Source organism: Gorilla gorilla, chromosome 14, assembly GCF_029281585.2.
Source record: "Gorilla gorilla gorilla isolate KB3781 chromosome 14, NHGRI_mGorGor1-v2.1_pri, whole genome shotgun sequence".
In the NCBI taxonomy this organism is placed as follows: Eukaryota; Metazoa; Chordata; class Mammalia; order Primates; family Hominidae; genus Gorilla; species Gorilla gorilla.
In genome coordinates this window covers 37,655,690-37,682,254 of record NC_073238.2, presented here as the reverse complement: position 1 = coordinate 37,682,254, position 26,565 = coordinate 37,655,690, and the positions used below count along the sequence as shown (strand labels likewise).

Sequence of the window (26,565 nt, the reverse complement as noted above, 5' to 3'; positions counted from 1 at the left end):
CTTGTCTGAAGGTGACCTGGTCAGTTGGTCTAAGAATATCTAGTTTAGGCAAGGCTTGAAGGTACTTGAAGTGGACAGCCATTGAGACAGTGACTGCTGAATTTCAGAACAATCAGAACACTGGTTGAATTTGAGAATATTAAGAATGTGATAATAGGCACCTCTGTCTCTGGCTTGTTATTTAATGGCAAAGCAGCCACAAAATAACATCATTTATTTTATTTGCTTTGGAAAATAGCAACACTCCTCCCCACTGCACCATGCTTCTTGTTTTTGAATTAATAGTTATTATATTTTTGAACATTTTTTGAGACTTTATTTGTAGTTCAGTTAAAAATCTTGAGGCCAGGCATGGTGGCTCACGCCTGGAATCCCAGCACTTTGGGAGGCCAAGGCGGGCGGATCACAAGGTCAGGAGATCAAGACCATCCTGGCTAACATGGTGAAACCCCATCTCTACTAAAAATACAAAAAAATTAGCCGGGCATGGTGGTGGGCACCTGTAGTCCCAGCTATTCGGGAGGCTGAGGCAGGAGAATGGCATGAACCCAGGAGGTGGAGCTTGCAGTGAGGGGAGATCACACCACTGCACTCCAGCTTGGGCGACAGAGCGAGACTCTGTCTCAAAAAACAAAACAAAACAAAACAACTTGAGATTTGATAAAATTGAATCTGCTTTACTTTCTGCTGAATTGCTTCATCAGGTAGATTTCTGTACCAGGGTGCTGCAGTGAGATATATGCAACCGTAACTTGTATAGTTATATGATGTCTCAGATTCAAGTCACACATTGGTGACAATTCATGGGATTTTTTTTCTAATCACTTAAAATGTGCTCTGTATTTTAGGTCGATTTGGTCAGACAACGCCACCACTTGTTGATTTTCTCAAGGACATTTTGAGAAGATATCCAGAAGGAGGACAGATTCTTAAGGTGGGGCACATGTCGTGTTCATGTGTTATTTACTTTGATAAAAATGAGATGAAGTAAATTTACTTGAAAGTCCTGTTAGTGTTAAAATTTTTAAAATGTTGTCTAGATTCAAATAGCTGTATTATACCTCTGTGGCTGCAGTGTATAGCAGTGTATAGCTCCATTTGAGAATGGAGTTGATATAAATATGTGAGGTTTTCTGGGGCAAAGAAATGCACTAAGCTACTGGGTGCTGTAATCAGCAGTGTCGCTCCAGGAATGTTCTCTGTAGATCATTGTGCAGGGCTTTACACGTCAACCAACCAACCAACCAACCAACCAACCAACCAACCAACCAACCAACCAACCAGTCAGCCAACCGGCCAGCCAAATACATTCTATGATTAGAGGCTTGAATGCATGCCCGTTGGACTCCTGATTTTAGAGGTTTGCTATTTTGGGAGGGTTTATTTAATAGGATAATTATTTTATTTACTTATTTCTTTTTGTAATATGTTTTTTGGTTTGATTATACTCTTTAAAAAACAGGCTGGGCGCAGTGGCTCATGCCTGTAATCCCAGCACTTTGGGAGGCTCAGGCGGGTGGATCACCTGAAGTCAGGAGTTCGAGACCAGCCTGGCCAACTTGGCGAAACCCTGTCTCTATTAAAAGTACAAAAATTAGCCAGGCATGGTGGTGGCTGCCTGTAATCCTAGCTACTCAGGAGGCTGAGGCAGGAGAATCGCTTGAACCCGGAGGCGGAGATTGCAGTGAGCCGAGATTGCGCCACTGCACTCCAGCCTGGGCAGCAGGAGCCACACTCCGTCTCAAAAAACAAACAAACAATAAAACAACAAAAAAAGAAAAACCAGTAATCATCAAAGAAAGCAATAATGGGAGATACTGCAAAAATTAGATTTTGTGTTTAATAAGAAACTTCCTTAATTGTCAAAGTAGACCACTTGTTATGCATTTTCCTTCCCATTAGCTTGTTTAGTGTTTATTACCTTCAGTATCTTGGCCCTGGTTATATTTTCTAGTTTAGATTGTAAACTGTGAGGGAATCAGGACTAGGTCTCTTTAACTTAAGAGAGTCATGCTCAGGTAGGCACTCACTGAGGACTGTTGTGTCTTTAGTGATCATGGTGAGACTGGGCTGTTGGAGCAGTCCATCTTTCAGCATAGGCACCAGTGGTTCACAGAAAGCGAATTCAAAAACAGTTTTTGTATTGACTTATTAGGAAAGTGAGGATGGAAAGAGTATTGCTACGAGGTGGTTTTGGGGTAGAAAGAAGTGAATAGAATACATTTAAAATAAAGGTATAGTGGTAACAGGAGTAGGTTGTCATCTGTTCAGAAGTGAGCGCGTGGGATCCTTGCTGAGAAATGAGAAAGGTCTATGGCAAACAGCTGAGGGCTACGCCTTCTGCTTTGCTTCTTTTAGATATATTTGTATTGTAGCCAGTTCAATGTAATCTTTGTTCCTTGGATGTTGTAGTAGAATTAGACTGTTTTAGATTTAATAGGAGTCTTAGAAATCACCAAGACCTACACCACCACCTTCTATGGTATTTGTGTTTGCTGAAACAGGTCCAGAGATCTTAGTGGCTTGCCCAAGACCAAATACAAAATGTATTGTTGCTGTTTCCCAGAGTTAGTTTACAAACAATCTCTCAGGATTGCAATTTAGGGGAAAAGCTTCCTATCCTATTTTTTATTCAACTTGAGAATGAGTGGAACCTGGGACTTAGATTTTATCTTTAGTTTTCTGCCTCTCTGCTCCCTAAAGTACACATAAATAATAAATAGATACCTGAATGAAAACAAGGTCGAACATCTAAAGTGCTATCATTTTGTAAGTTAACATTGTGTTTCACTACCTATTTAATTCTTATTTCCATCCTTCATATTATAATATCCTAATGTAAATAAGATTGTTAATTTTTAGGGATTCTCTGGGATTGAATGAGGCCTAAAAAATTAAAATCCCATGAGAAATAGTTAGTTATGTAACAAGGAAGAATCAGTAGCTGATAATGAGGCTGCGGGAGGCATGACTTAGCTGTTCATGTTTGGGGTGGAACAGCTGGTGGGTACCACACTCCAGCCCTTTGGGATGCACTGGGTGAACTGACCACAGTCTCAAAACTGACTTTTCACTTCTGCTCCCTCAGGCTCCTTGTAGTTATTTTGTTTCATGTAGTCATCGTACCACCTCTCTACTCTGATGTAGGCATCACTGTTGACATTGCTGTAGTATCAGTTAAAGTGCTCTTCAATTTTTGCCCATCTGTACCTCCAATTTAGTGATCCCAAGGCTCTGGGGAAGTAAAAAAGCTCTCTTGATGATCATGGGGTTGGATCTAGGAGCTGATTCTTGATTCAGATTCTGGAGCTCCCTTCAAACTGACCGGAGCCCAGCGTGATTTTAGTAGGTGTGCCGAAGTGATTGGGGTTGTTAGGATTGGAAATTTTGTTGAGGCAAATCTTGCAGTTTGCCCTTTCCTTTCTACATTACGGGGAGCTGGTCACCCTTCCACTCACCCACCATTCACCAAACAAATGGTAGTGCTTTCTTCTTGATGAAAGGAATGAGTCAGTCCTGACCATCTGGAAGCTTTCAGTTTAGTGCAGGACAAAGACATTTTTATATCTCAGGCTCTCAAGAAAGCAGCCAATTGAAGGGTATATATAGATTGCTACTATTTGGTTTTATTGTTTTTCTATGGAAAGGTAAGTTTAGTAAGCAAAGGATAAAAAAGGTCTATTTTTGGCAATCACTCAAGCTTAAGTTACCTGCCACACAGGACGATATGTGCAGCTTTTGGAAATAGAATAATTTCCTTTGAACAAAAGCTTTGGGTAGATTGTAAATATGAGACAGTTATAAATAGGGCCCAGGATTAATTTGCTAAGTGATAGCAAATTAAAAGACAAAATTTAAGTGCAAATAATTGGAGAAGGACTTTTCAACCATACTGTCACATGTATGTAATAATTACTTTCAGTAGTAGCCTCACCAGATCTTAAAGGTAATGTTGCAAATAGTGGGTTTCCTTTATTTAAGTATATTAACTTCTTAAATATTATAGATAAATACAAAGATGAGCAGTAGATTACTGTGTTATTAATTACTATTTTTTGGTATATTTTTTGGTTAGGAATTAATTCAGAATGCAGAAGATGCTGGGGCGACAGAAGTTAAATTTTTATATGATGAAACTCAATACGGAACAGAGACTCTTTGGTCAAAAGATATGGCGCCATATCAGGGTAAGAATCAATAATTAGGAACAAATTTTATTGTATGCACTAACAGGCAGTTTTTAATGATTAATAATGCTTTGTTTAATGAACAGTCTAATTATCATTTGTACTTTTTGGCATGTTTACGTCCACTTCAGATGTTTTTCTCTGCTTTTGGTGGGAAGGTGTCTCCGCCAGTTGGTATTTTTAGAGAACAAAGAATAAAATCTGAAAACTCAAAATGATAAGCAATGTAATGACCAAAGCCTCTTATTCTATTCAAACAACTTGTATTTTATATTATCAGTAGGATAAAGGGACACCATTTATGTATAGTAACACTTTCCTGCATTTGGAAAGATGTTGTGAAAGGCCATGCTTTTGTGTATTTTCTGCTTTAGGAGTACCCTCGACATTGTTTGGAAGTTGGATGGGAAGAAAGATTGAAGGAGAGGAGAGAACAAGGAAAATGAAAGGAAACATGATAAGAAAGCCATAAACTAATAAATTATTAATCCAATAAGAACCCTAACCAATAGACTCCTAATATCTCACTTCTACTCCGGGGAGCTTTGGTGTCAAAAAGAATGTTCATAAATTGTAGTATACCTCTGGCTGGGTGTGGTGGCTCACGCCTGTAATCCTAGCACTTTGGGAGGCTGAGGTGGGCGGATCACCTGAGGTCAGGAGTTTGAGACCAGCCTGGCCAACGTGGCAAAACCCCGTCTCTACTAAAAGTATAAAAATTAGCTGGGCGTGGTGGCAGACGCCTGTAATCCCAGCTACTCAGGAGGCTGAGGCCGGAGAATCGCTTGAACTCGGGAGGCGGAGGTTGTAGTGAGCCGAGATCACATCACTTCAATTTAGTATACCTCTGAAGTCATTGTCAATGACTGTATGTGACAGAAAGTTACTGAGAAAAAGTGGGATCAAGTCAGACTTTCTGAGACACCTTTTTAAAGAGATTTAAGTCATGTATTTTTAAAAAGATGTTTTATGATTTAGGAGGCCAGTTAACATTGTTAGTTAAATATCTAGCATTTGTTATGTCTCATATAGTCATTCTTAGCTCACATTTGTCACTTGAAAGTTGTACTTTCTATACTCTATAAAAAGAGGTGTGTGGGACATAACATCAGGAGGTGTGCATTCTAGTCCTGACTGCTGCTACCTTAGTGACTTGGGCCAGTCATCACAGAGGTCAGATCATTTTTATAATAAGAGGATTAGCCTGCAAGGTATCTTGTCTCTAAGAGCCTGTGACTTAATGTAACATTGGATTCAAGAGACTTCAGGTTAAGTCCTAATCCTACACAGTACTACCCCATTGTACAGCCCCCTAGGCACTGTTACACTCAGTGGCAGCTGTGACCCTCATACTGACTTACTGCTTGCCTGCAAGTGGTATGAGAAAATCTTTCTCCCACATAGTTTGAGGATTATATGAGATAATATATGTGATAATGTTTTATACCTGGTATCATACTGATGATGGTATGTGCTGTGGAACTGCTAAGGTAAGAGTGTAAGGAGAGCCTATGATATTTTTGCTTCTAGCCTTGACTTCACCTTGTTTTAAAAAACATTTGAAACTGGATTATTTTGCGAGTTTATGCGTAGGTATATTTAGAGATAGGCTCTTTAAAAGTGGCCAATTTAAAATAAATGTGGGCTGGGTGTGGTGGCTCACACCTGTAATCCCAGCACTTTGGGAGGCCAAGTGGGCAGATCACCTGAGGTCAGGAATTCGAGACCAGCCTGGCCAACATGGTGAAACCTGTCTCTACTAAAAATACAAAAATTAGCCAGGTGTGGTGGCGGGCACCTGTAATCACAGCTACTTGGGAGGCTGAGGCAGGAGAATCGCTTGAACCTGGGAGGCAGAGGTTGCAGTGAGCCGAGACCCCACTATTGCAGTCCAGCCTGGGCAACAAGAGCGAAACTGTGTCTCAAAAATAAATATATAAGTAAGTAAAAAATAAATGTAGGCCAGGTGTGGTGGCTCATGCCTGTAATCCCAGCACTTTGGGAGGCTGAGGTGGACAGATCACCTGAGGTCAGGAATTTGAGACCAGCCTGGCCAACATGGTGAAACCCCATCTCTAATAAAAATACAAAAATTAGCTGGGCGTGGTGGTGAGCACCTGTAATCCCAGCTACTTGGGAGGCTGACGCAGGAGAACCCTTGAACCCGGGAGGCAGAGGTTGCAGTGAGCTGAGACTGTGCCATTGCAGTCCAGCCTGGGCAACAAGGGCGAAACTCTGTCTCAAAAATAAATACATACATAAATAAAAAATGAAATAAATGCAGGCTGGGCACGGTGGCTCATGCCTGTAATCCCAGCACTTTGAGAGGCTGAGGCAGGTGGATCACCTGAGGTCAGGAGTTTGAAACCAGCCTGGTCAACATGGCGAAACCCTGTTTCTACTAAAAATACAAAAATTAGCCGTGTGTGGTGATGCATATCTGTAATCCCAGCTACTCAGGAGGCTGAGGCAGGAGAATCACTTGAACCTGGGAGGTGGAGGTTGCAGTGAGCCGAGATCTTGCCACTGCACTCCAGCCTGGGCGACAGAGTGAGACTCCATCTCAAAAAAAAAAAAAAAAAAAAAAAAGGGGGGGGGATGTATTATATAAAAGCAGGTGGCAGTGATCTCTGATCTCTTTATTTAACAAACATTTATTGCGAGCCCTCCAGGCTCTTGTGTATTTGAGAATATCTTTCTCTTGCATTCAGATGTGAGCAGTTATCTTGTATCATGGCTTTTCCCCTTTACTGGCACTTTGTTTCACAGCCGGAAGCTCTTAAGGTCAACTTATTTTTATTCATTTTTATATAATGAGATAATAAAAGGCTCAGATTGTCAAATCACATGCACAAGAATGAGAGCTCTCACCCAGTATAACACACTTTACTAAGGATTTCAAGGATACAGCTGATTACAAGACACAGGGGAAGGAAGTATGGAGAGTCCCTCTGTGCTGCACTAGGACACACCTTGGCCTGGATCTCACGGAGTTGGTTTCTGAGTGATGCACACAGACCAGCACTTAACAGAGGGACCTATTTCAGTCATAAAACATTTACATGATTTTCTCTGATAATCAACATAACTTGTGACATTTTCAAGGGGATTATGCCTCTTAAATATATAAATTCCAAGCTTATTTCTAATAAGCAACTTCTGTAAAGTATCCAGTAGCTAAGAACTCTTCCTAGTAAACACCGTGTATGTGCTTGCCTAGAGGTCTGTCATCAGCATGTTAACAAGGAGATTTGGCTGGGTCATCTCTTTCTTTCTTGGGTATTCCCTGGGGAAAGGGGGAAATAGACTGCAGGCCTGCTCCCGGCTCTTTCCTTCCCAGACAACCTTTTTATTTTTCTCTCAGGATGTTTATTCCTTTTTTTTTTTTCCTTCTTTTTCGAAACGGAGTTTTGTTCTTGTTGCCCAGGCTGGAGTAAAGTGGTGTGATCTTGGCTGTCTGCAGCCTCTGCCTCCTGGGTTCAAGGGATTCTCCTGCCTTAGCCTCCTGAATAGCTCGGATTATAGGCTTCTGCCACCATGCCCAGCTAATTTTTGTATTTTTAGTAGAGACGGGGGTTTCACCATGTTGGCCAGGCTGGTCTCGAATTCCTGACCTTAGGTGATCTTCCCACCTCGGCCTCCCAAAGTGCTTGGATTACAGGCGTGAGCCACCACGTCCGGCCAGGATGTTTGTTCCTTTCTTATCTTACTTTTAGAACCAAGAACACATCGTTTTGATCAGAGTAGATACAGGCCATTTTAAAATTGATCTTGGTAATAGAGGCAGAGAGTGAACCAATGAGACTGAGTTGATTACAGCAAAGGCAGAATACTGCTTCTCTCTTAATTCCAGGATGAATAGGATCAGAATTATACCTTGATTAAAAACATTAAATGATAACTAGATTCTTCCTGCCCCCGACTTCTCGTTTTCTTTACTGAGGAGGGCTGTCTGTATGCACTGCCTGGTTCTGCCACTGAGCAGCCAGGGTGTAAGGAAAGCTCCAGATCCCAGAGCCTGGGACAGTTGCACTCCTAGGGGTAATTTTCACCATGTTTCCTCTTCCCAGGAGTTGCACTGACGTTGTAGGGTGAGAGACAGCAGTTCTGACAGTCAAAAAACCTTGGAGGGTGGGGGCTCACGCCTGTAATCCCAGCACTTTGGGAGGCTGAGGCAGGTGGATCACCTGAGGTCAGGAGTTCGAGACCAGACTGACCAATATGGTGAAACCCTACCTGTACTAAAAATACAAAAATTAGCCGGGTGTGGTGGTGTGCGACTGTGGTCCCAGCTATTTGGGAGGCTGAGACAGAAGAATTGCTTGAACCCGGGAGGCGGAGGTGCAATGAGCTGAGATAGCATCACTGCACTCCAGCCTGGGCAACAAGAGTGAAACATTGTCTCAAAAAAAAAAAAAAAAAAAAAAAAAAGTACCTTGGAGAGTGGGGATCTGAGGGGAATTTTTTTTTCATGCAAAACACTTACTTATTTGCATTTTTTAAGAGAAGGGCTATGATTTTGGAATTTAACAAATGCTTCCTATAAGCAGGCAGTAAGGGGTCAGCGGTCAGCTGTCCAGTTTTCCAGTTGACAGTGGGAAGGAAGGTGGGTGTCCTTCAGGCAAGGCGGACTGTGTTCCTGGTAATGTCATGTGCGTGTATCCCCTGCTGAAATTTTTAATTTCCTTCCACAGACCTTGTAGTTATTTGAGTTCTTTCTAGATTCTGGCAAGAGGTTCATTCTCGAGCCTGGTGTTCAGTGTTGTGACTTTTTGTGGTCCTTTTTTTTTTTTTTTTGTCTTTGTAGATACTTTTAATGGACATTTGGAACCAGACACTGCTTGTTAGAAGCCATTTTAAGTTAGCTGTTGGGTAGGAACAAGATATTTAATTACTATTCCTGTAATATTTAATATGTAAAATTATATATTACATAAAGACTGACAGTATCATATACTCATACTGCTTATAATAACAGTAATGATAGCTGGTGTTTTTAGGGGTCTGCTCTGCTGGGTTCTATGCTGAGCCCCATATTTGTGCTGTCTCATTGGGTCCCCAGCACTTTTGCAGTGGACAGAGTTCTTACTGTGCAGATGAGGAAATGGAGCCTTGATGGCTTTAGTTTCTGGAAGTGCTGTGGCTGTAACTGGAGAGCTGGGCCTGACATCCTGACTGCAGAGTCCCCACTCCACTCCACAGAAGGCCTTTGCAGCCTTGACTGTTTGCACATTCCAACTTTAACTATTTTAAAAATAGTAGTCATGCCATTTTTGTAAAACAAACTGGGTCACATCCCCATGTCTGTCCTTGAATTGATGGGAGGATGAGGAGAGGCTTCTGGGGGTGCTGGGAGTGCCCTATATACCTCATGTGGGTGGAGATGACACAGGTTCATCTGCTTTGTAGGAATTCATCAAGCTGCAGCCTCAAGATCATCATACTTTATTGTGTATATATTATACTTCAGTACCCTTTTGAACGAAAAATATTAATCATCTTTAAAGTATGATGAGTGAATATAGTTGAATATATTCAAAGAATGTTAGAGATTCTGAAGGCAGGTCTCACAAAATGGAGTTCCAAAAATATTTTGTGCAGAAATATTTTATAAATATTACTTTTTGAAGGAAATACTTTGGAGATAGTTGATATTATTTTACATAGGTGGTATAATTGCAGTATTATTTAAACATTTGTCACATTAATGGTTTTTAAAATCATACAAGTAATGCCTTGTATAGAACAATCTAGAGGCTGATAAAAAAACTTCAAACACTTACAAGGTGATTATTAATCTTACTAAAGGATTATTTTTCACCTTATGAAATAAGATTTATTTTTTAAAATAAATTGTGTATATTTAAGGCATACAACATGTTAAAAGATATATGTGTGTGTGTATAGTAAAATGGTTATATATTAAAACAAATTGACATATCATCTCACATAGTTTCTTTACATAGCAAGTCTCCATATTTCTTTTTCTTTTTTCTTTTTTTTTTAAGATGGAGTCTTGCTCTGTTGCCCAGGCTGGAGTGCGGTGGCGCGATCTCGGCTCATTGAAGCCTCTGCCTCTCGGGTTCAAGCAGTTCTCCTATCTCAGCTTCCCAAGTAGCTGGGATTACAGGCGCGTGCCACCATGCCCAGCTAATTTTTTGTATTTTTTAGTAGAGATGGGGTTTTGCCATGTTGGGCAGGCTGGTCTGGAACTCCTGACCTCAGGTGATCTATACGCTTTGGCCTCCCAAAGTGTTAGGATGCTGGGATTACAAGCATGAGACACTGCGTCCAGCCCATATTTTCATATGTTTTATGAAATATATGAAATATTTTATATTTATTTGGTAAATATTTTCCATTTACCAAAAAAAGATTTAAATATACTATTTAGAACAAATTTCACATAGAGTAGTAACAGATTGATTTTCTTGTTTGCCTTATGTTTTTGGGTATCTGAGTAACCTTTAATTTTTCCTTTTTGGATTTTTGGCCAACAATAGTATATTTCTTCTGCTGCTAATTTTTACTTCAATGTGTGTCTTTATTTTTATTGTAAAAACAGAATTATAGTGTGGAATTCAGTCACTCTATTCACTCCTCTCTGTTTTCCCTTCAAATAAGAGATTTTGTATAGAGGATCTCTTGAGATAGAACAGAACACCCTGGTATCTTTTTTGAATTCCTGCCTGCGCATTTTCACACCTAGGGCCAGCTCTCTATGTGTACAACAACGCGGTTTTCACCCCAGAGGACTGGCACGGCATTCAAGAAATAGCAAGAAGCAGGAAAAAGGATGATCCTCTGAAGGTCGGAAGATTTGGAATTGGGTTTAATTCTGTCTATCATATAACAGGTAGAGTATTAGGCTTTTCAGTCTTGGTATTAGAAAATATTATATCTTACATTCTGTAATGTATTTGGTTAACTTCAGAGGTGATACTGTTTAAAAGCCATCTTACCCAAATTCTTCTGTCAGTAGCAGGAGGTATGTCAATGAAATATCAGTGCATACTGAATTTTCTGAAATTACCACAGTAACAATACCAAAGTTTTCCTTCATCATGTGATGCCAAAAGTTAACATCATCATGATCCAGTGGAATCAGTGTAATATATTAAGCCATTTGATGTGAAATTTGAAATACAGCTTTTGAACACAAAATTTTTACTCTGAAAAATTTCAAAACTGCAACTCTTCAAGTCAAACAAACTGAGTATCACAGATCTTCTTGTACATGTTCTAAATATCAGAAGGTTAAACAGGAAGGTATAATATCTAATGGTATTGAATAACTGAGAAAGTGAAAATCTTTGAGGTGGTTCTGGTATCTCTTATTTTCCTCCCTCATTCTACTCTTTTTAGACTTAAAAGCATTCTAAAGATTACTTTGAAATCATATTTTTAATCTAGAAAGAATATGAGGTTTCTGGTTCCTAGTTACAATAGAAAATACTTAACTCAGTGTAGACATCTCTGAGAGTATATGGCTCTTGTAGAATCAAAGCTCTTAGTACTGATTATAGTTTTGTGATAAAAAATTTTGTAATGGAGTTGGTCCTTTTAGTTTCAAACTGTGTCTTGCAGGAGAAGGAAAGATTGCACAGGCAGGGCTATCACTGTAGCCAAGATGACTGTATACTTTATTATTCATACTGGGACACGTGTGAGAGTGAAGGAGGGTGGTACTATTCTCAGACTACTGGCCTGAATTGGGACTGCCCTGGGCAAGTGGGAAGTAGGGTCATCCCAACTCGAGCCAAATTTTAGTAAGCCTGTTGCATTTACATTCATACATATATATTCTATTAAATAATATTGACTAAATTACAAATCATATAATCAAAATTAAGTTATATATTAAAATATGACTATTATCTATGAATATTAATACTCGTGTCCACCTCTTTGTAAGTTATCCCTCAAGTCTGTGCCATGTAGTAGTTTGTAAATGTTGTGGGACGCAGATGTGAGTAGCAAAAGCCTGGAGGCTTAAGCAGGAATGAACTGTGGCGTGAGAGCCCAGCTAATTGCCCAGCACCTGCATCTCAGTGTGGTTTTGATTGCTCATTGAGAATAAGCACATTTGTGTGGAACATTAACTGGAGGACTCTTCTGTAAACCAAGGATTTGAGAAGGTCATAGGTCATAGGTCATGCTTTTATCTTGTCAGGAGCCACCTGGCCTGATTTCATTCATGGGGGTGCGACTCTGTGCCTTGGGAGCAGGGTTGAGCATTCCCTAGACCCCACTGTCCATGGATTTAGCCATGTGGTTGGTGGACATAACATTTGCTAACTTAAAATACCCACAAGCTTAGGAGTTGGTGATTGTGACAGCTGAAGCTGTGCTTGACGACCATAGGTATTAAAGATTGACTTCACTGGAGTTGCATCTTGCAGGAAACCGAGGTGCTAAGTAAGCATGTGAGGCAAGCATACATCACATCACCCTTGGGAGATCTTCACCAAAGCACACTGGGGAGGAATTTCTCTCATCACAGTGGGTCTCACACATCTGGTTTTTCTGCCAGTTTTTGAATACTACTCTGTCTTTGGTTGAGGAACAGGTGAAGCAGCTGGTGTCAATTTAGAGGCCATGTTATACAAAAGATGGGTATCTTTCAATACTGTAATTAGGCTCCACGTGGTGAGATGCTCCCAGCAAGAGAAGTGCTTCCGCTCCAGAGGCAGAGAGGTTAACACCCCTTGAGGGAATGTACCTCATGAGCTTCAGGGCAGGCGCTCACTGAGCAACACAGTGGGCAGAGTCACCTGCATTGTGCTGCTCTCTCTCTCTTCTTACAGAGTCTATGCTGAATTTGTAAAGTTGAGCATAGGATGCAGTCCTGTTCTGTTGAATTGGGCTCACGTGGTGGTGGGGGTTAAGTGTATATATCCAAATACTCTGCCCATCTTTTGTGTAGTGAGTTTTTGAAGATGTCTCCTAGGTTTTCACAGTAATCATGCAAAGTCTCTATGCCTGGCATTTGTTATTGGATTGAATCAAAAGAGAAATCATTTTTCATGTTCAGAGAATTACATTTCTGAAGGTAAATTAAGTTTGTGTTTAGATAAATCTGTTTTAGTCATTTAATGGCTCATGCTTTTTCATATAAGTATTTATTATAATTGTAATCATAATTGTCCCTAAAATTTCAGAGTTGATCATGACTTAAATTTTTCTTTACAGATGTTCCTTGTATCTTTAGTGGTGACCAAATCGGGATGCTAGATCCTCATCAAACACTTTTTGGCCCACATGAATCAGGCCAATGTTGGAATCTCAAAGATGACAGCAAAGAAATTAGTGAACTTTCAGACCAGTTTGCACCATTTGTTGGCATTTTTGGAAGCACCAAGGAAACATTTATAAACGGCAATTTTCCAGGAACATTTTTCCGTTTCCCTCTTCGCCTACAACCTTCACAACTTAGTAGTAACCTCTACAATAAGCAGAAGGTTCTTGAGTTGTTTGAGTCTTTTAGGGCAGATGCAGACACAGTGCTGCTCTTTCTGAAAAGTGTGCAGGATGTTTCCTTATATGTCCGAGAGGCTGACGGAACAGAGAAACTGGTGTTTAGAGTGACTTCGAGTGAGAGTAAGGCACTGAAACATGAGCGGCCGAATTCTATAAAGATTCTGGGAACTGCTATAAGTAACTATTGTAAAAAGACTCCAAGCAATAACATCACCTGTGTAACATATCACGTAAATATTGTTTTAGAAGAGGAGAGTACTAAGGATGCACAGAAAACATCTTGGTTGGTGTGTAACAGTGTGGGTGGGCGAGGGATCAGTAGTAAGCTTGACTCTTTAGCTGATGAACTGAAATTTGTCCCAATCATTGGAATAGCCATGCCTTTATCAAGCAGAGATGATGAAGCAAAAGGAGCAACGTCTGATTTCTCAGGAAAAGCATTTTGTTTCCTTCCTTTACCACCTGGTGAGGAAAGCAGCACAGGCCTCCCAGTTCACATCAGTGGGTTCTTTGGCCTTACTGATAACCGCAGGAGCATAAAATGGAGAGAGCTGGACCAGTGGAGAGACCCGGCAGCCTTATGGAATGAGTTTCTTGTCATGAATGTTGTCCCCAAAGCTTATGCTACTCTGATCTTAGATTCAATAAAACGTCTGGAGATGGAAAAGAGCTCTGATTTCCCCTTGTCAGTTGATGTTATCTATAAGCTTTGGCCGGAGGCGAGCAAAGTCAAGGTGCACTGGCAACCGGTGTTAGAGCCTCTATTCAGCGAGCTGTTGCAGAATGCAGTGATTTATTCAATTAGCTGTGACTGGGTCAGGTTGGAGCAGGTATACTTCTCAGAACTTGATGAAAATTTAGAATATACAAAAACTGTGCTCAACTACCTCCAGAGCTCAGGGAAGCAGATTGCCAAGGTACCAGGGAATGTGGATGCTGCTGTTCAGCTCACAGCTGCCTCTGGCACAACACCTGTGAGGAAGGTGACGCCCGCGTGGGTGCGGCAGGTGCTGCGGAAGTGTGCACACCTGGGCTGTGCTGAAGAAAAGCTTCACCTTCTAGAATTTGTGCTTTCTGACCAAGCCTACAGTGAGCTGCTTGGGCTGGAGCTGCTCCCTTTACAAAATGGCAATTTTGTCCCCTTCTCCTCATCTGTATCAGACCAAGATGTCATTTATATTACCTCAGCAGAATATCCAAGGTAGGGGTCCCCCTTCTAACATTCCTGTTCACTCTTAGGGTTCCCCTGCGCCTGCTCACTGTGAGAGTCCTTTGTTGTGAAATTCAATGGTTTTCTATGTCGATTTTATAGTTAGGAAGACTTTTGCAGAAATACATTGTTAAAATACCAAAGGATACATTTTATATTCTAAAGTGAAAAAATATTCAAATGTTTATCAGTTAAAAAGTTATCTAAGCAGCTGTTTTTCTTGGAAATTTCAATAGCAGAACACTGAAAACAATGTTTATAAAGTGCAAATAATAACAAGGCCAGATTAGTCACTAATGAATTATTTTGATAATATTTAAATTCATGAAAAATAGTATATTAAGTAATTCTTTATAAATGAGAGTGTGTACTGACATTTCAGGAAATAAAATTAATTTTACTGTAAGATGTTGAGAATATTTCTGAATTTGAGTAAAGTACATGATGCCTTCACGTTTTAAAGCAAAGTCTAGATAATATTTGATCAAAAATATTGTAATTTGATTTGATGTGTGCATTATAATTTATGTAAAATAAAATAGTCGGCTTAACTGACTTGAAAATATGTGATTGTTTTTTTAAAATCTTGGAATTGTGGGAAGATTATGATGATCGCTGTTCCTTTCCCTTTTCAGGTCCCTTTTCCCAAGTCTTGAAGGAAGATTTATTTTGGATAACTTGAAACCTCACCTTGTGGCTGCTTTAAAGGAAGCTGCCCAAACCCGAGGTATTATAGTTTAGTATTCTTTTAAATAAACTTCTATATAAAAATACAAGTTTTAAAAAAGTTTTCTGTTATTCATTTTAGACCTATAAATCAACAATTTCTTATGGCTCAAGCTAATAAACTTTTTGTGTTTTAAGATATTTCAGTTGCCAGAATGGCATCTAAGAGATGCCGTCTAAAAGAATCCAGAGGTGATAAGTGTAAAAATCTCTCCTGTCATGGTGTGATGGTGTAGTCAACATCTTATGCCTGCATGGTGCTTTACAGTTTTTCCAGTGCTTTCCCATTTCTTTTTTCATTTGAGCCTCCCATCATAACTTGTAGCTCGTTTGGTAATGACAGTGATTATTAAATTTCACAGAAGAGGAGAGAGAAAGGTTAAGATCAAGACCACCAGCCAAGTGCCGAGAGGTCAGGTCTTCCACTTGCCCTGTCCTTGCTCTATTTCTGACACCACTGCCCCTCCATGGTTTTATGTAGTTACGATGCTGGGTTTGCATTAGGCTTGATCAGCTTCTGGGAAGTGTGGACAAATCCAATTAACTCTGTAACAGGGGCAGGAAAAGGGTCTTGTGGGGGTCTTAAAGTGATGGGTGTCTGATAGGTGTCCTTTTAGGAAAAGACAGTAATTTTGGGAAAACAGTCAACATGGTTCTAATTTTAATACTATCGTTCAACTTCTGCAAGCATCCTTTTCCTTGTGAAACTGTTACCTGAGCTTTTTCTAAGTGAGATGTTGTCCTGAAAAGTTCTGGGTTTGTCCTGCTGTTCACATTGTCAAGCATACTCTGTGATGTGTCTTTTATGGAATGTACTTTTTTCTTGTCCAGGATAATGGCTTAGGGAAAGTTGCTAATCATTGTACACCTTTATTCATTAAAATGTAAGTGAAATGAGTTGGAATGGGAGAGGCAAGTTAGGTTGGAGTTAAAGTGAGAGTAAAAGAAAATGAGTAGGCAAATGTTGTTTCCCATCAGGGATTTGCATCTATGAGTTGGTAGCTGTGAGACTGACTTTTCAAACGTCTAAGTTACTCATTTAATTGTAATTGTCATCTTCAAAACAGCCTTTTTGAAAGTCTAAGCCTGGATTCCTATAAGCCTGCCAATCTTTGCTCTAACGATTTGGAACTCCTTTTTTTTTTAATGTTGTATTATATTTTTGTTAAAATTTTGTGTTGAAATATACATATAGAACAGTGCACATATCATAAATGTAGGCTTAGTGAAATTTTACCATCTGAACATACCCATGTAAACCTAGATCAGAACGCAGAAGATTACCAGAAGATTACACAGAAGATTACCAGCCCCAGAAGCCCCTCTCTTGCCTTTTTCAGTCTGACCATTCCAGGGTAGCCATGACACTGGCTTTAACAGCATAGATTCACTTTGCTAGTTAATCATGCTTTGTATAGAAGGAGCCATGTGGCATATATTCTGCGTCTGGCTTTTATTTGCTGTGATGCTGGTGAGATTCATCCAGATTGTTGCATGGAGCTGTTAACAGTTCTTTCTGATTGTTATAGTATTTTACTGTGTGGTTTATTACTTTCTTTTAAAGAAAATATTTTTGTTGGTGGCAGATCCTTTCTAAGGTGGATGTGGATTTGGAAATCGGCCAAAAGTTATTCAGGGCCAAATCAGGTGAGAAGGGTAGAAGGTCAGCAGAGCATTCTGCTTTTGCTCAGCATTTTCCAAATATCTTGTGGCACAGAGTGTGGCTACAACTTGCTTCTCTAGCCCTGGGTGGATGGGGCAAACCTGTTATATTTTTAGGGATGAGTTAAATGTATAAATTAATATAGAAAACTTGACATCTTTCAAAGTTGCATTTTCCCACTTTTATATGTCTTCATTTTCTCTACTATGGATTCAAGTTGTTATTTTGGTGTCATAATGAAACACTGTGTTTTGTCTCTGGTCCTGGTTAGTTTTCTTGGCATTGTGACACTAGATGTTCATCTAGTGTTTCTGTTCATCACACATCATGTGTGGGTTAGCACTCCCAGAAATTGTCTTGATGGTCACTTTTCTTTATCTAGATTTAAGAGTTAGGCTACTATTTTCATGATTATTTAATAACCCTGATAACTAGCTGTATTAGTCTGTTTTCATGCTGCTGATAAAAACATACTTGAGACTGGGTAATTTGTAAATAAAAAGAAGTTTAATGGACTCACAGTTCCACATGGCTGGGGAGACCTTAGAATCATGGCAGAAGGCTAAAGCCACATCTTACTTGGCGGCAGGCAAAAAGAGAAGGAAAGCCAAGAGAAGGGGGTTTTCCCTTATAAAACCATCAGCTCTTGAGACTTAGTCAGTACCACGAGAACAGTATTCGCTACCATGAGAACACCACCCCTATGATTCAATTATCTCCCACCGGGTCCTTCCCACAACACATGGGAATTATGGGAGTTACAAATCAAGATGAGATTTGGGTGGGGACACAGCCAAACCGTATCACTAGCCTTTAAACTTTTTTAAACCAGTCATGTGGGTATCTTCCCACTTATTTTTATCTGTGTGTTCCAGACAAAAATTAGTTTTTGATATAACTTTATTGCCATTAATGGTTTTAATGTTTTCAGAGCATGATGATATAGGGCCTTATGGGGAACCAGTAAATGACACCTTGCTTTCCTTTCCTGAGTTGTGAGTCAGTGAAGACATAGTGAAGACATAGCAGAGGGATTGAGCAGATGGATGTCAGAAGCCACCTCTGTCACTGATTATTGTGATATTGGAGATTATAGCTGTGGCAGGCATTGGATTTCTATTGACTCCCAGAGTGAAATGGATTAGCTCACCAGTCTAGTCACAGGTAGCCCTGGAAAGCCACAGACTTCCTTCCAGAGGTCCTGCCCCTACTAAACATCTGTCCCTTTGAGTCCTGCTGAGCATGTGCAGATGCTTTTTCTCAACTTACCAATCATATAAGTCATCTTGCTTTCTGGTGGTATGGGGCCTATTGGGGGAATTAGTGAGTACAGGAGAAGAAAGGCGGAGTATTATGTTTATGGAGCCCCCTTCATATATGGTAGGGAGCATCACAGACATGTAACAACATTTGATATTTTTTGCTCTACATAATGATTACTCCATTGCTTTGCTGACACAGAGCACTATGGAATTCTGTTTATGAGTGATCAGTAAACACTGATTGGCCAGTCTTGGAAGTATTACTGCATAAATGGAAACATCATATGTTTTTTCTGAAATGGAAACTTTTCCTCTAATTCTGTAGCTCAAACAAAATTTGTCACATTATTTAATAATTGTACCTTTTCCTTGTATTACATTTAAAATCCTTAGCTAAATATTGAGCTACTGCTTGTATTTTTAGTGTTTACTTCTACTGCCCCTTTTATTAGCAGTTAAATATGTTTCACTATATTTCATTTCAGGAAAAACAAAACAGACCTCCATCTTGATTTTCTTTCGTGTATTCTATCATAGTCCAGCTTCCGGAAAGAGTTGTCTTATTGTCTGTACTTCCTCCTTATTTATTATCACTCCAAACAGACTTTTGCTTCCACTGTCATTCCACTAAAATAGTCTGGCTGACGTCACTAGTTAATGATTTTTCTGTTACTCAGCTCAGTGGACTTTTCTGTTTCTTTTACCTGATCTCCCAGAAGCTTGGTATTCCTCTTTGAAGCCCTCAGCCATGATGATACCATTCCTTCTTGGCATTCACTGATTTTGCCTGCTTCTCAGAATTATTTGTGAACCTCTGTTCCTCACTTCACTCCCTAAATACGTGTTAGTGTGGGGGCTCCTTCCTCAGCTCTTTTACTTTGTTCCTTTCCTTGAATACATTCATCCACTCCCATGAAAGTGTTAGTGACCACCATATCTTCAATCACCACCCTAGTCTTCAGAGAGGTAGTGTAGCAGAGATTAAAAACCTGGATTTTGTAGTTACCCAAATATGGGCTTAAACTTCACTCTTCTGTTGTGTGACTTTGAACAAATTTTCTACCCTCTCTGAGCCCCTGTTTCCTCATCAGTAACATGGTAATACAGTACTATCCTTCTAAGGGTATATCTCAAGGTCCCCAGGATTTGATTACAGAAAATTCAGGATTGCTTCACTGCAAGGATAATGAAATAAGGATTGAGCAGAGGATGGGAGCAACCACACCTTGCCAGTTGAGTTGTATCCAAGTTTGTGTTATTGCAGCAGATCAGGTTATTGAAAGCTTTATTGTAATATTTTACTCACAGCAGGCATTATGCTGAAGATCGAATGATGAATACATAATACATATAGTTTAACATAATATCTGGCACTTAATATAATACTGACAAATGGTAGCTATTGTTAGCATTTTGCACTTGGAATCCCATAAGTAGTATTTCAAAATCAATATTGCAAAACTTTAGTCTTCATCCTCTCCCCAAATCTGTTTCTCATTTTGAGTGATCCCACTGAAAATAACACTACTGTCCACAAGATTGCTCAAGAATGAATCCTTAAATTTTCTTCTTTGTTCCCCACAGTCTCCAGGATCTGTTGACTAAATTTTCCGTGCCAGTCCCTTGGTCTTACTCCACTGCCTATTACAGGTCCTCTAATTTCTCGTAACGTTGTTACTGGACTCTTGCAGTTGATGTCCCTGTCTACAGCGCTTGGGCTTCATCTGATCATGTCACCCTCCTGCTGCAGGTTTTCCAGTGGACATTGAATCTATCAGGAGAAATCTAGCCCTGCTAGCATGAACTAGGGGACTTTCCATGATTGTAAACTTCCATGATTTTGGAGTGCTGTCTCACTGGCCTTGGTGCATGCAAGCGCCCTCTTCTGTTCTAATTGCCCTCTTCTGTTCTAATTATACAAGCACTGTAGGTTGATGAACTTGAATCCTCCCTAAATTTCATGAGAGCAGAGAGACCTGTCAGATTTGTTACCACCATCTAGCACAGTGCCTACTTCAGTGTAGGTGCTCAGTATTTTTTTTCCTGCATGAAAGTTTTCTCATAGCTGCCCTTTTGTACATGGTGTTCCTTTTGCTTAGAATACTTTCTTTCCATCCTCTACTTTGCCCAGCTAATGTTTATTCATCATTCAGTACTGAGCTCATGTGTCACCTCCAGGAAGCTTTCTTTGACATCTTTCCCTGTGCCTCACACCTGCCCTGCAGTCTGAGGTGAATGCCTCTCTTTTGCTCTTGGAACCCAGTACATAGTCCATATGATCCTCTTTGCTTTATTAGAATCATGTTTTTACTGTGCTACACTGCAACATCCTTGAGAGCAAGGGCAATCTTTATTTTTATATTTCCAAGGTCTGGCCGAGAGCCTGCTTGCCAAGTTTGACTGGATAAGTTGATGCTTCAGCTGCTGGGCTGGGTGGGGACCGCATGGAGGAGATGGGGTGCAGAGGCCAAAAGGCAAATCTCTTTCTTAGTGTCTGTGAGTTAATAGTTCTCTTCAAATCAGTGTCTTCTGTAATCTTGTTTATTCTTTACAACCATGAGATAATAGAGCCTGTATCTCCATTTGAGAGATTGAGACATTGAAGCTCAAAGAAATTGAGGGATTTAAATGACTTGCTTGAGTTGCAGAATTGAAGCTATGATTTTTGTTTTTTTAATTTCCAGGTCTGAATTATTTCTGTATTAAGTTGCTTAAGTAAATAGATGGATATCAGAAATTGGAGAATAGTTAGAAGAGCAGGTAAATGGATTTTGGATGAAGAAAAAGGAAACAAGAACAGTTTAGTGGTACAGATGCTTGGTGTCGGGTCTTATTTATAATTTTTAAAATTTTCATACTTATTTATTAGATGAGACCAAAATCCGTAACCTTTCCTATGAGGCACTTCATTAGCTGGCTCCATTTTCTGGGTGTTATGAAGATGCCTGGTACATGGAAGGTTCTATTGATATTTGCTATTTTTCATCTCCTTCCCTTAGTTCCATGCTTTTTCCTGTTTGGAGGACAGCATGTTCTGTCCCTCCCTCAGGTGTGATACATATGGCTTCCTTGCCAACTCCTCCATTCACTACCTCTGCTCATCTTTCATGCAACCCATGTGTGCTTCCATGCTCTGTTCTCCATGGCAGTCACACACTGGTACCTGTTTAAGTATTTGTAATAATTTATCTGATACTTGCCTTCTCCATTAGACTGTAGGGCCAGGTCTGGGACCATGTCTAGTTGTCCATTTCTATATCTCTAGCACTCAATCAGTATTGCCTAACTAACAAGGTGCCTGTTGCTAAAGTGATTAGAATGATGTTAAGATGAGAAGAATTGAGTTCCTTTGGTTACACCTTTGCTCTCTATCTTAGCTACTAGTTTAGTTAGCCTAAGGGACCCAAATACACAGAAATCTCACAGAGCTGTAGCAGTCCAGTTGATTAAAAGTTTCTTGCTTCATTCAAGCAGAGGAGGGATAGATGTTCGTGGAACAATTCTTAGAAGTTTGTAATTATTGTTAGTTACCATGGATAAGCAGTGGAAATAGATGATAAAATCTCTTTTTCTTTATTATAAAGTTGGAATTAATTGTACACTTTGTATAGGTACTCCAAAACTTTTTAAAAATTAAAAATTAAAAAAATCAGGTTTTTTAATCTAGAATCTCTGAACATGATAGCCTGTGCAAAAAGCTCACTGGTAGCTTATCAAATGACGTTATGCAGCTATAATGTAATTTGCGCATATGAAGTCCGTAATTCTTTCTTTGCTTTCTTTCTGAACCAACACTCCTGACTCTTACGTACTTTGATTTAGTTTGCACTGAAATATAGCTTTAAATCTTAGATGTGTATTCTGCTATGTTTGGAGTTTTGTTTCTGGGTTTTCTTTTACATAAGGATCTGTAAAGATTCTACAGACAGCAGTATCTTAAGATACAGAATAATTTCTGTAGCCATCATGTGAAAACTGTGACAATTCTGACCTCTTCTAAGAATGGATTTAATTGTATTCTAGCACAACAACTTCTCTGGGGATATTCAGGTAGGATAACTGAATGTTGTGTTCATTTGAAGCCTGATGTTTTTGTTCATTTGGCTCTTTGAATTCTGTTTTTGCATTTACCTAAGTAGCTAGAAATTATGTCAACAATTTTTTTTCTGGTGGTAATAACTATAATATTAAAGGAGAGAGGAAACCATACTAATACAGATTTTTATTATTACAAATACCACGGTAAAACCATATTCAAATGACTTGGAAACATTCACTTCATAGAACATTTAGTCTCTAATCAAAGAATGGTGTGGGAATCTGTATTTTAAGCTGTGGTATTTAATGGGAAGTTTGATAGTGAATGCACCTCTATTATACGATGCACACAAATGTTCCGATTAAAAAGCATAGAGGGGGCCAGGCTCAGTGGCTCATGCCTGTAATCCCAGCATTTTGGGAGGCAGAGGCAGGTGGGTCATGAGGTCAGGAGTTCAAGACCAGCTTGGCCAAGATGGTAAAACCTCGTCTCTGCTAAAAATACAAAAAATTAGCCAGGCGTGGTGGCAGCCACCTTTAATCCCAGCTACTTGGGAGGCTGAGGCAGAAAACTGCTTGAACCCGGGCGGCAGAGGTTGCAGTGAACTGAGACCGCGCCACTGCGCTCCAGCCTGGGCGACAGAGCGGGACTCTGTCTCAAAACACACAAAAACAAAAACAAACAAAAAGAACAGAGAGGGAAGTAGATTCTGGGATCTGTGACTGTGAAGTTAGGCGAGCACAGCCTTTCTGTTTTGGAGTCTGGCTCAGTGTGCTGCGGTTGGTGACGGCAGGGACCCCCCTGTCCTGGGTGTGCAGAGGAAGGGAAGGTGGCCAGCCTAGCTCTCATTGGGGACAGTCAGCCGATTGTTCTTACAGTGCCTCGTGTGTCATTTTACTGACTGCCTTTTTGTTTAATAAATAAAAAATTTTTGACTCAACTAGTGGTCCTATTTTCCCCAAGTTCATGTTCCATTTGGAAACTTATAGGATATAAGATTTGCCTTATAGAAATCATTTTTATGATAAATGTTATTATTTGAAGCAGGTGATACACTAAAATTAGTTTAGAAACCAAGTCATTATTATAGTGATAATTCATATGAAAATTTTTGGGTTTCTAGCTTATATTAAAAGTGGTTTATCATTCACAGTTCTTACTACTATATTTTTCTTAAAACTTTGTCAATGTATCTTACATGTTTTAAGGTGGTATCAAATCAAAGAGGAAAACAAAATCTTGATATAAGTAGAGTGCATAATTAACACATGCCCTGGTACTGTCTGGTTACATCAGCGATTCTCTAAGACGAAAGCTAAGAAGTCAGAGTGTCAGTGGTGATTTTTTAGGAAGAAATGTGGTCACTGGGGCTAATGTTGAACCACCCTGGCTTGCTGGACTTTTATGCTGGGCCCTGGGACCTGCAGTGCCACTGCTAGGCTGGAGGTGGAGGGAGTCTGACCTGGCAGGAAGGCTGCCCTTTCTTTCCTTCCTTTTTTAGTTTGGTTGTTTCATTTCTTTTTTTCTATTCTCTCTTCATTTCTTTGAAGATCGACTGATCTACAGTACACCATTTAATTGAACCTTGACTGTACATTTACAAAGAGATTTGCATCTCTATGCTCAGTAGGGCATTGTTAGAACTCATCAGCTACGCAAGCTGCCAGTGCCTCTTTCTGTACAAGAGAAAAGTATAAAAAACTGTCACTGTGCTTACAGCTTTGGATGGATTGTTATTGTAGCCAGCTGGAGACTGGAGGAGTCTGGTTGAATGTAGTAAACTCTCAGTTAATTAAAGCATTCAGGACTGAGATTTCTTGGTTAAGTAAATTTTTAAGTAGACTATATATAATATTTCCATCTGTGCTGGAATTCATTCTCAAGGTTAGCACTGAATGTAAATGTAAACAATAAAAAATAGTGCAGTCTTTGAGTACTGATTCATTATGTTGATGTTATTATTTTGAACAAATGAGGGATTGAACTGATAATAGTGAAGCAAAAGCTACTCTTGGAAGAGTTCCTTCTAAGTTAAATTTGGTAATTGTTTAAACCTTTCTGCCTCTTGGAATAATTTCAGTACTGTAGCTAACCTCTGAGACAGTGCTGATAATTTTTAAGGCTACAAAAACCATTTCATTTATTAAACTGCTACAAAAATTATTTTGCTGATTCTATTAGAGGTGCTTTACAATTTCTATGGCTTTCTAACCTAGGACATGGAGACTTGTTTCTGTGTTAACATTTATAACTAAAAAGCTGAATGTCTTAAATACAATGGATAGAATTCAGGACCTCAGATTGAACTGACTTAATTTACGTATACTGGTGTCTTACTACATTTTCTCTCTCCTTTATTTTCTTTCATGTTTTTTTTTCCATTGAGCATGACCGATGTGTTAGTTGCATGCTATATGTAGTGTGTGTGTGTGTGTTTTGTTGGCATTTAATTTATACATTAAATGAGATAATTTTCCTGAAGGTAGGTATATGTTTTATAAATTGCCAAATTTCATGCAAGGATATTGGGTAAGATTATCTATGGAATGCATGTCGTGGCAATTATTAACATAGAGCACAAAGTGGTGTATATTTAATTTTTTGTTTTCTGAGTGTTTTGAATTTTAATTTCTAACCCTTTTTTTGTATCTCTAGTATTATATCCTTGTCTTATTATTTGGATATTCCATTATAGTTAAATCTGATTCGGTGAGAATTTTTAAAGAACAATGTTGTAAAATTATATTTCAATAAGACTTACAGATCAAACAGGCTGTACTAGTCAAGCTGCTGACAAGATTTTGTAATTTCTTAAATATTGCTGCTTGCATTATCGTAAATCACACAATGTAGAAACTGAAAAATATTCTCAATTTGGGTATTGACACCTTCCTAAAGTTGCAAAAGTGTGCCCTTGCTTATTAAATTTCTATGGCAGTAATTTTTAAATGTCTTATTGTTACATGAAAGGCAATTTCTTGGTAGAAGATAAAGTCATCTTTTTTATACGTAGGCATCTGAAATAAGGGTATGCTTTCTTGGATAAAAAAGTAACAATATGCAAAAGTTTCCAGAGCCTGAGGCGGGATTCCTCTTATAATATTTTCCAAACGTGCTCTTTTTATTTATTTATTTTTTTGAGACGGAGCCTTGCTCTGTCGCCCAGGCTGGAGTGCAGTGGCGCAATCTCGGCTCACTGCAACCTCCGCCTCCCGGGTTCAAGCAGTTCTCTGCCTCAGCCTCCTGAGTGGCTGGGACTACAGGTGCCTTCCACCACGCCTGGCTAATTTTTGTATTTTTAGTAGAGATGGGGTTTCACCATCTTGGCCAGGCTGGTCTTGAACTCCTGACCTCGTGTTCCACCCGCTTTGGCGCCCCAAAGTGGTGGGATTACAGATGTGAGCCACTGTGCCTTGCCACTCTTTCAAGAGTCTAGAAGTCATATGTACATAGGGAGAATATTGAATGTTAGTGTCTATACAAGATCGAATTTGAGATGTTTTTTATTTCTCTGGGAAAAATATACCTATAGATGTATGGTGTTATTTTTTTTCATTTTGTTCCTACTGATATTATAAATGTTATACTCTGAAATACTAAATTCACTTAGAAAGAAACTGTTAATTTCTAGGCCAGTGGTTAAAATCACTAAAAGCTGCCCCCTTCAACCCAAGGAAATATCTTCTGAGTGTTTTAGTTTATCAGACATCCAAAAGTGGAGCTGCTCTGCTGCCTTCACAGCACTGCCCCACGTGCTCCCTTTGTTGCCTCCAAAGTATTTCTGCAAAAATCCCAGGGCTCTGAAGAGCACACTTTAATAATAAGTAGCTAGATAAAGGGTACTTTGAAAAAGTTGTAAATATGCTCTGTATTTGGGCATAAATATAGAGCAGTCTTTAGATCTAGAATCTCATCCCCATTATTTTTCCAAATGAGAGAATTCAAGTCCCAGAAAGATGAAATGGTACTTAAATTAGACATCTGTTTAGTTGTTGAAA

The 26,565-nt window shown here is 39.4% G+C and overlaps 1 protein-coding gene across 6 annotated transcripts in view; it reads left to right on the top strand.

Moving 5' to 3' along the window:
- Positions 1–26,565, top strand: part of SACS (sacsin molecular chaperone) — a 103,838-nt gene that overhangs the window by 63,290 nt on the left and 13,983 nt on the right. For 2 of the 6 annotated variants that reach the window (XM_055359668.2, XM_055359670.2), the window contains 6 exons: positions 849–934; positions 4,076–4,187; positions 10,897–11,043; positions 13,380–14,868; positions 15,513–15,604; positions 22,552–22,578. In XM_055359668.2, coding sequence (XP_055215643.2) covers positions 849–934; positions 4,076–4,187; positions 10,897–11,043; positions 13,380–14,868; positions 15,513–15,604; positions 22,552–22,578 — 1,953 coding nt within the window. The remainder of the gene's footprint in view (positions 1–848; positions 935–4,075; positions 4,188–10,896; positions 11,044–13,379; positions 14,869–15,512; positions 15,605–22,551; positions 22,579–26,565) is intronic. The other 4 variants (XM_004054249.4, XM_055359671.2, XM_063697189.1 and 1 more) reach the window with 2 other exon arrangements.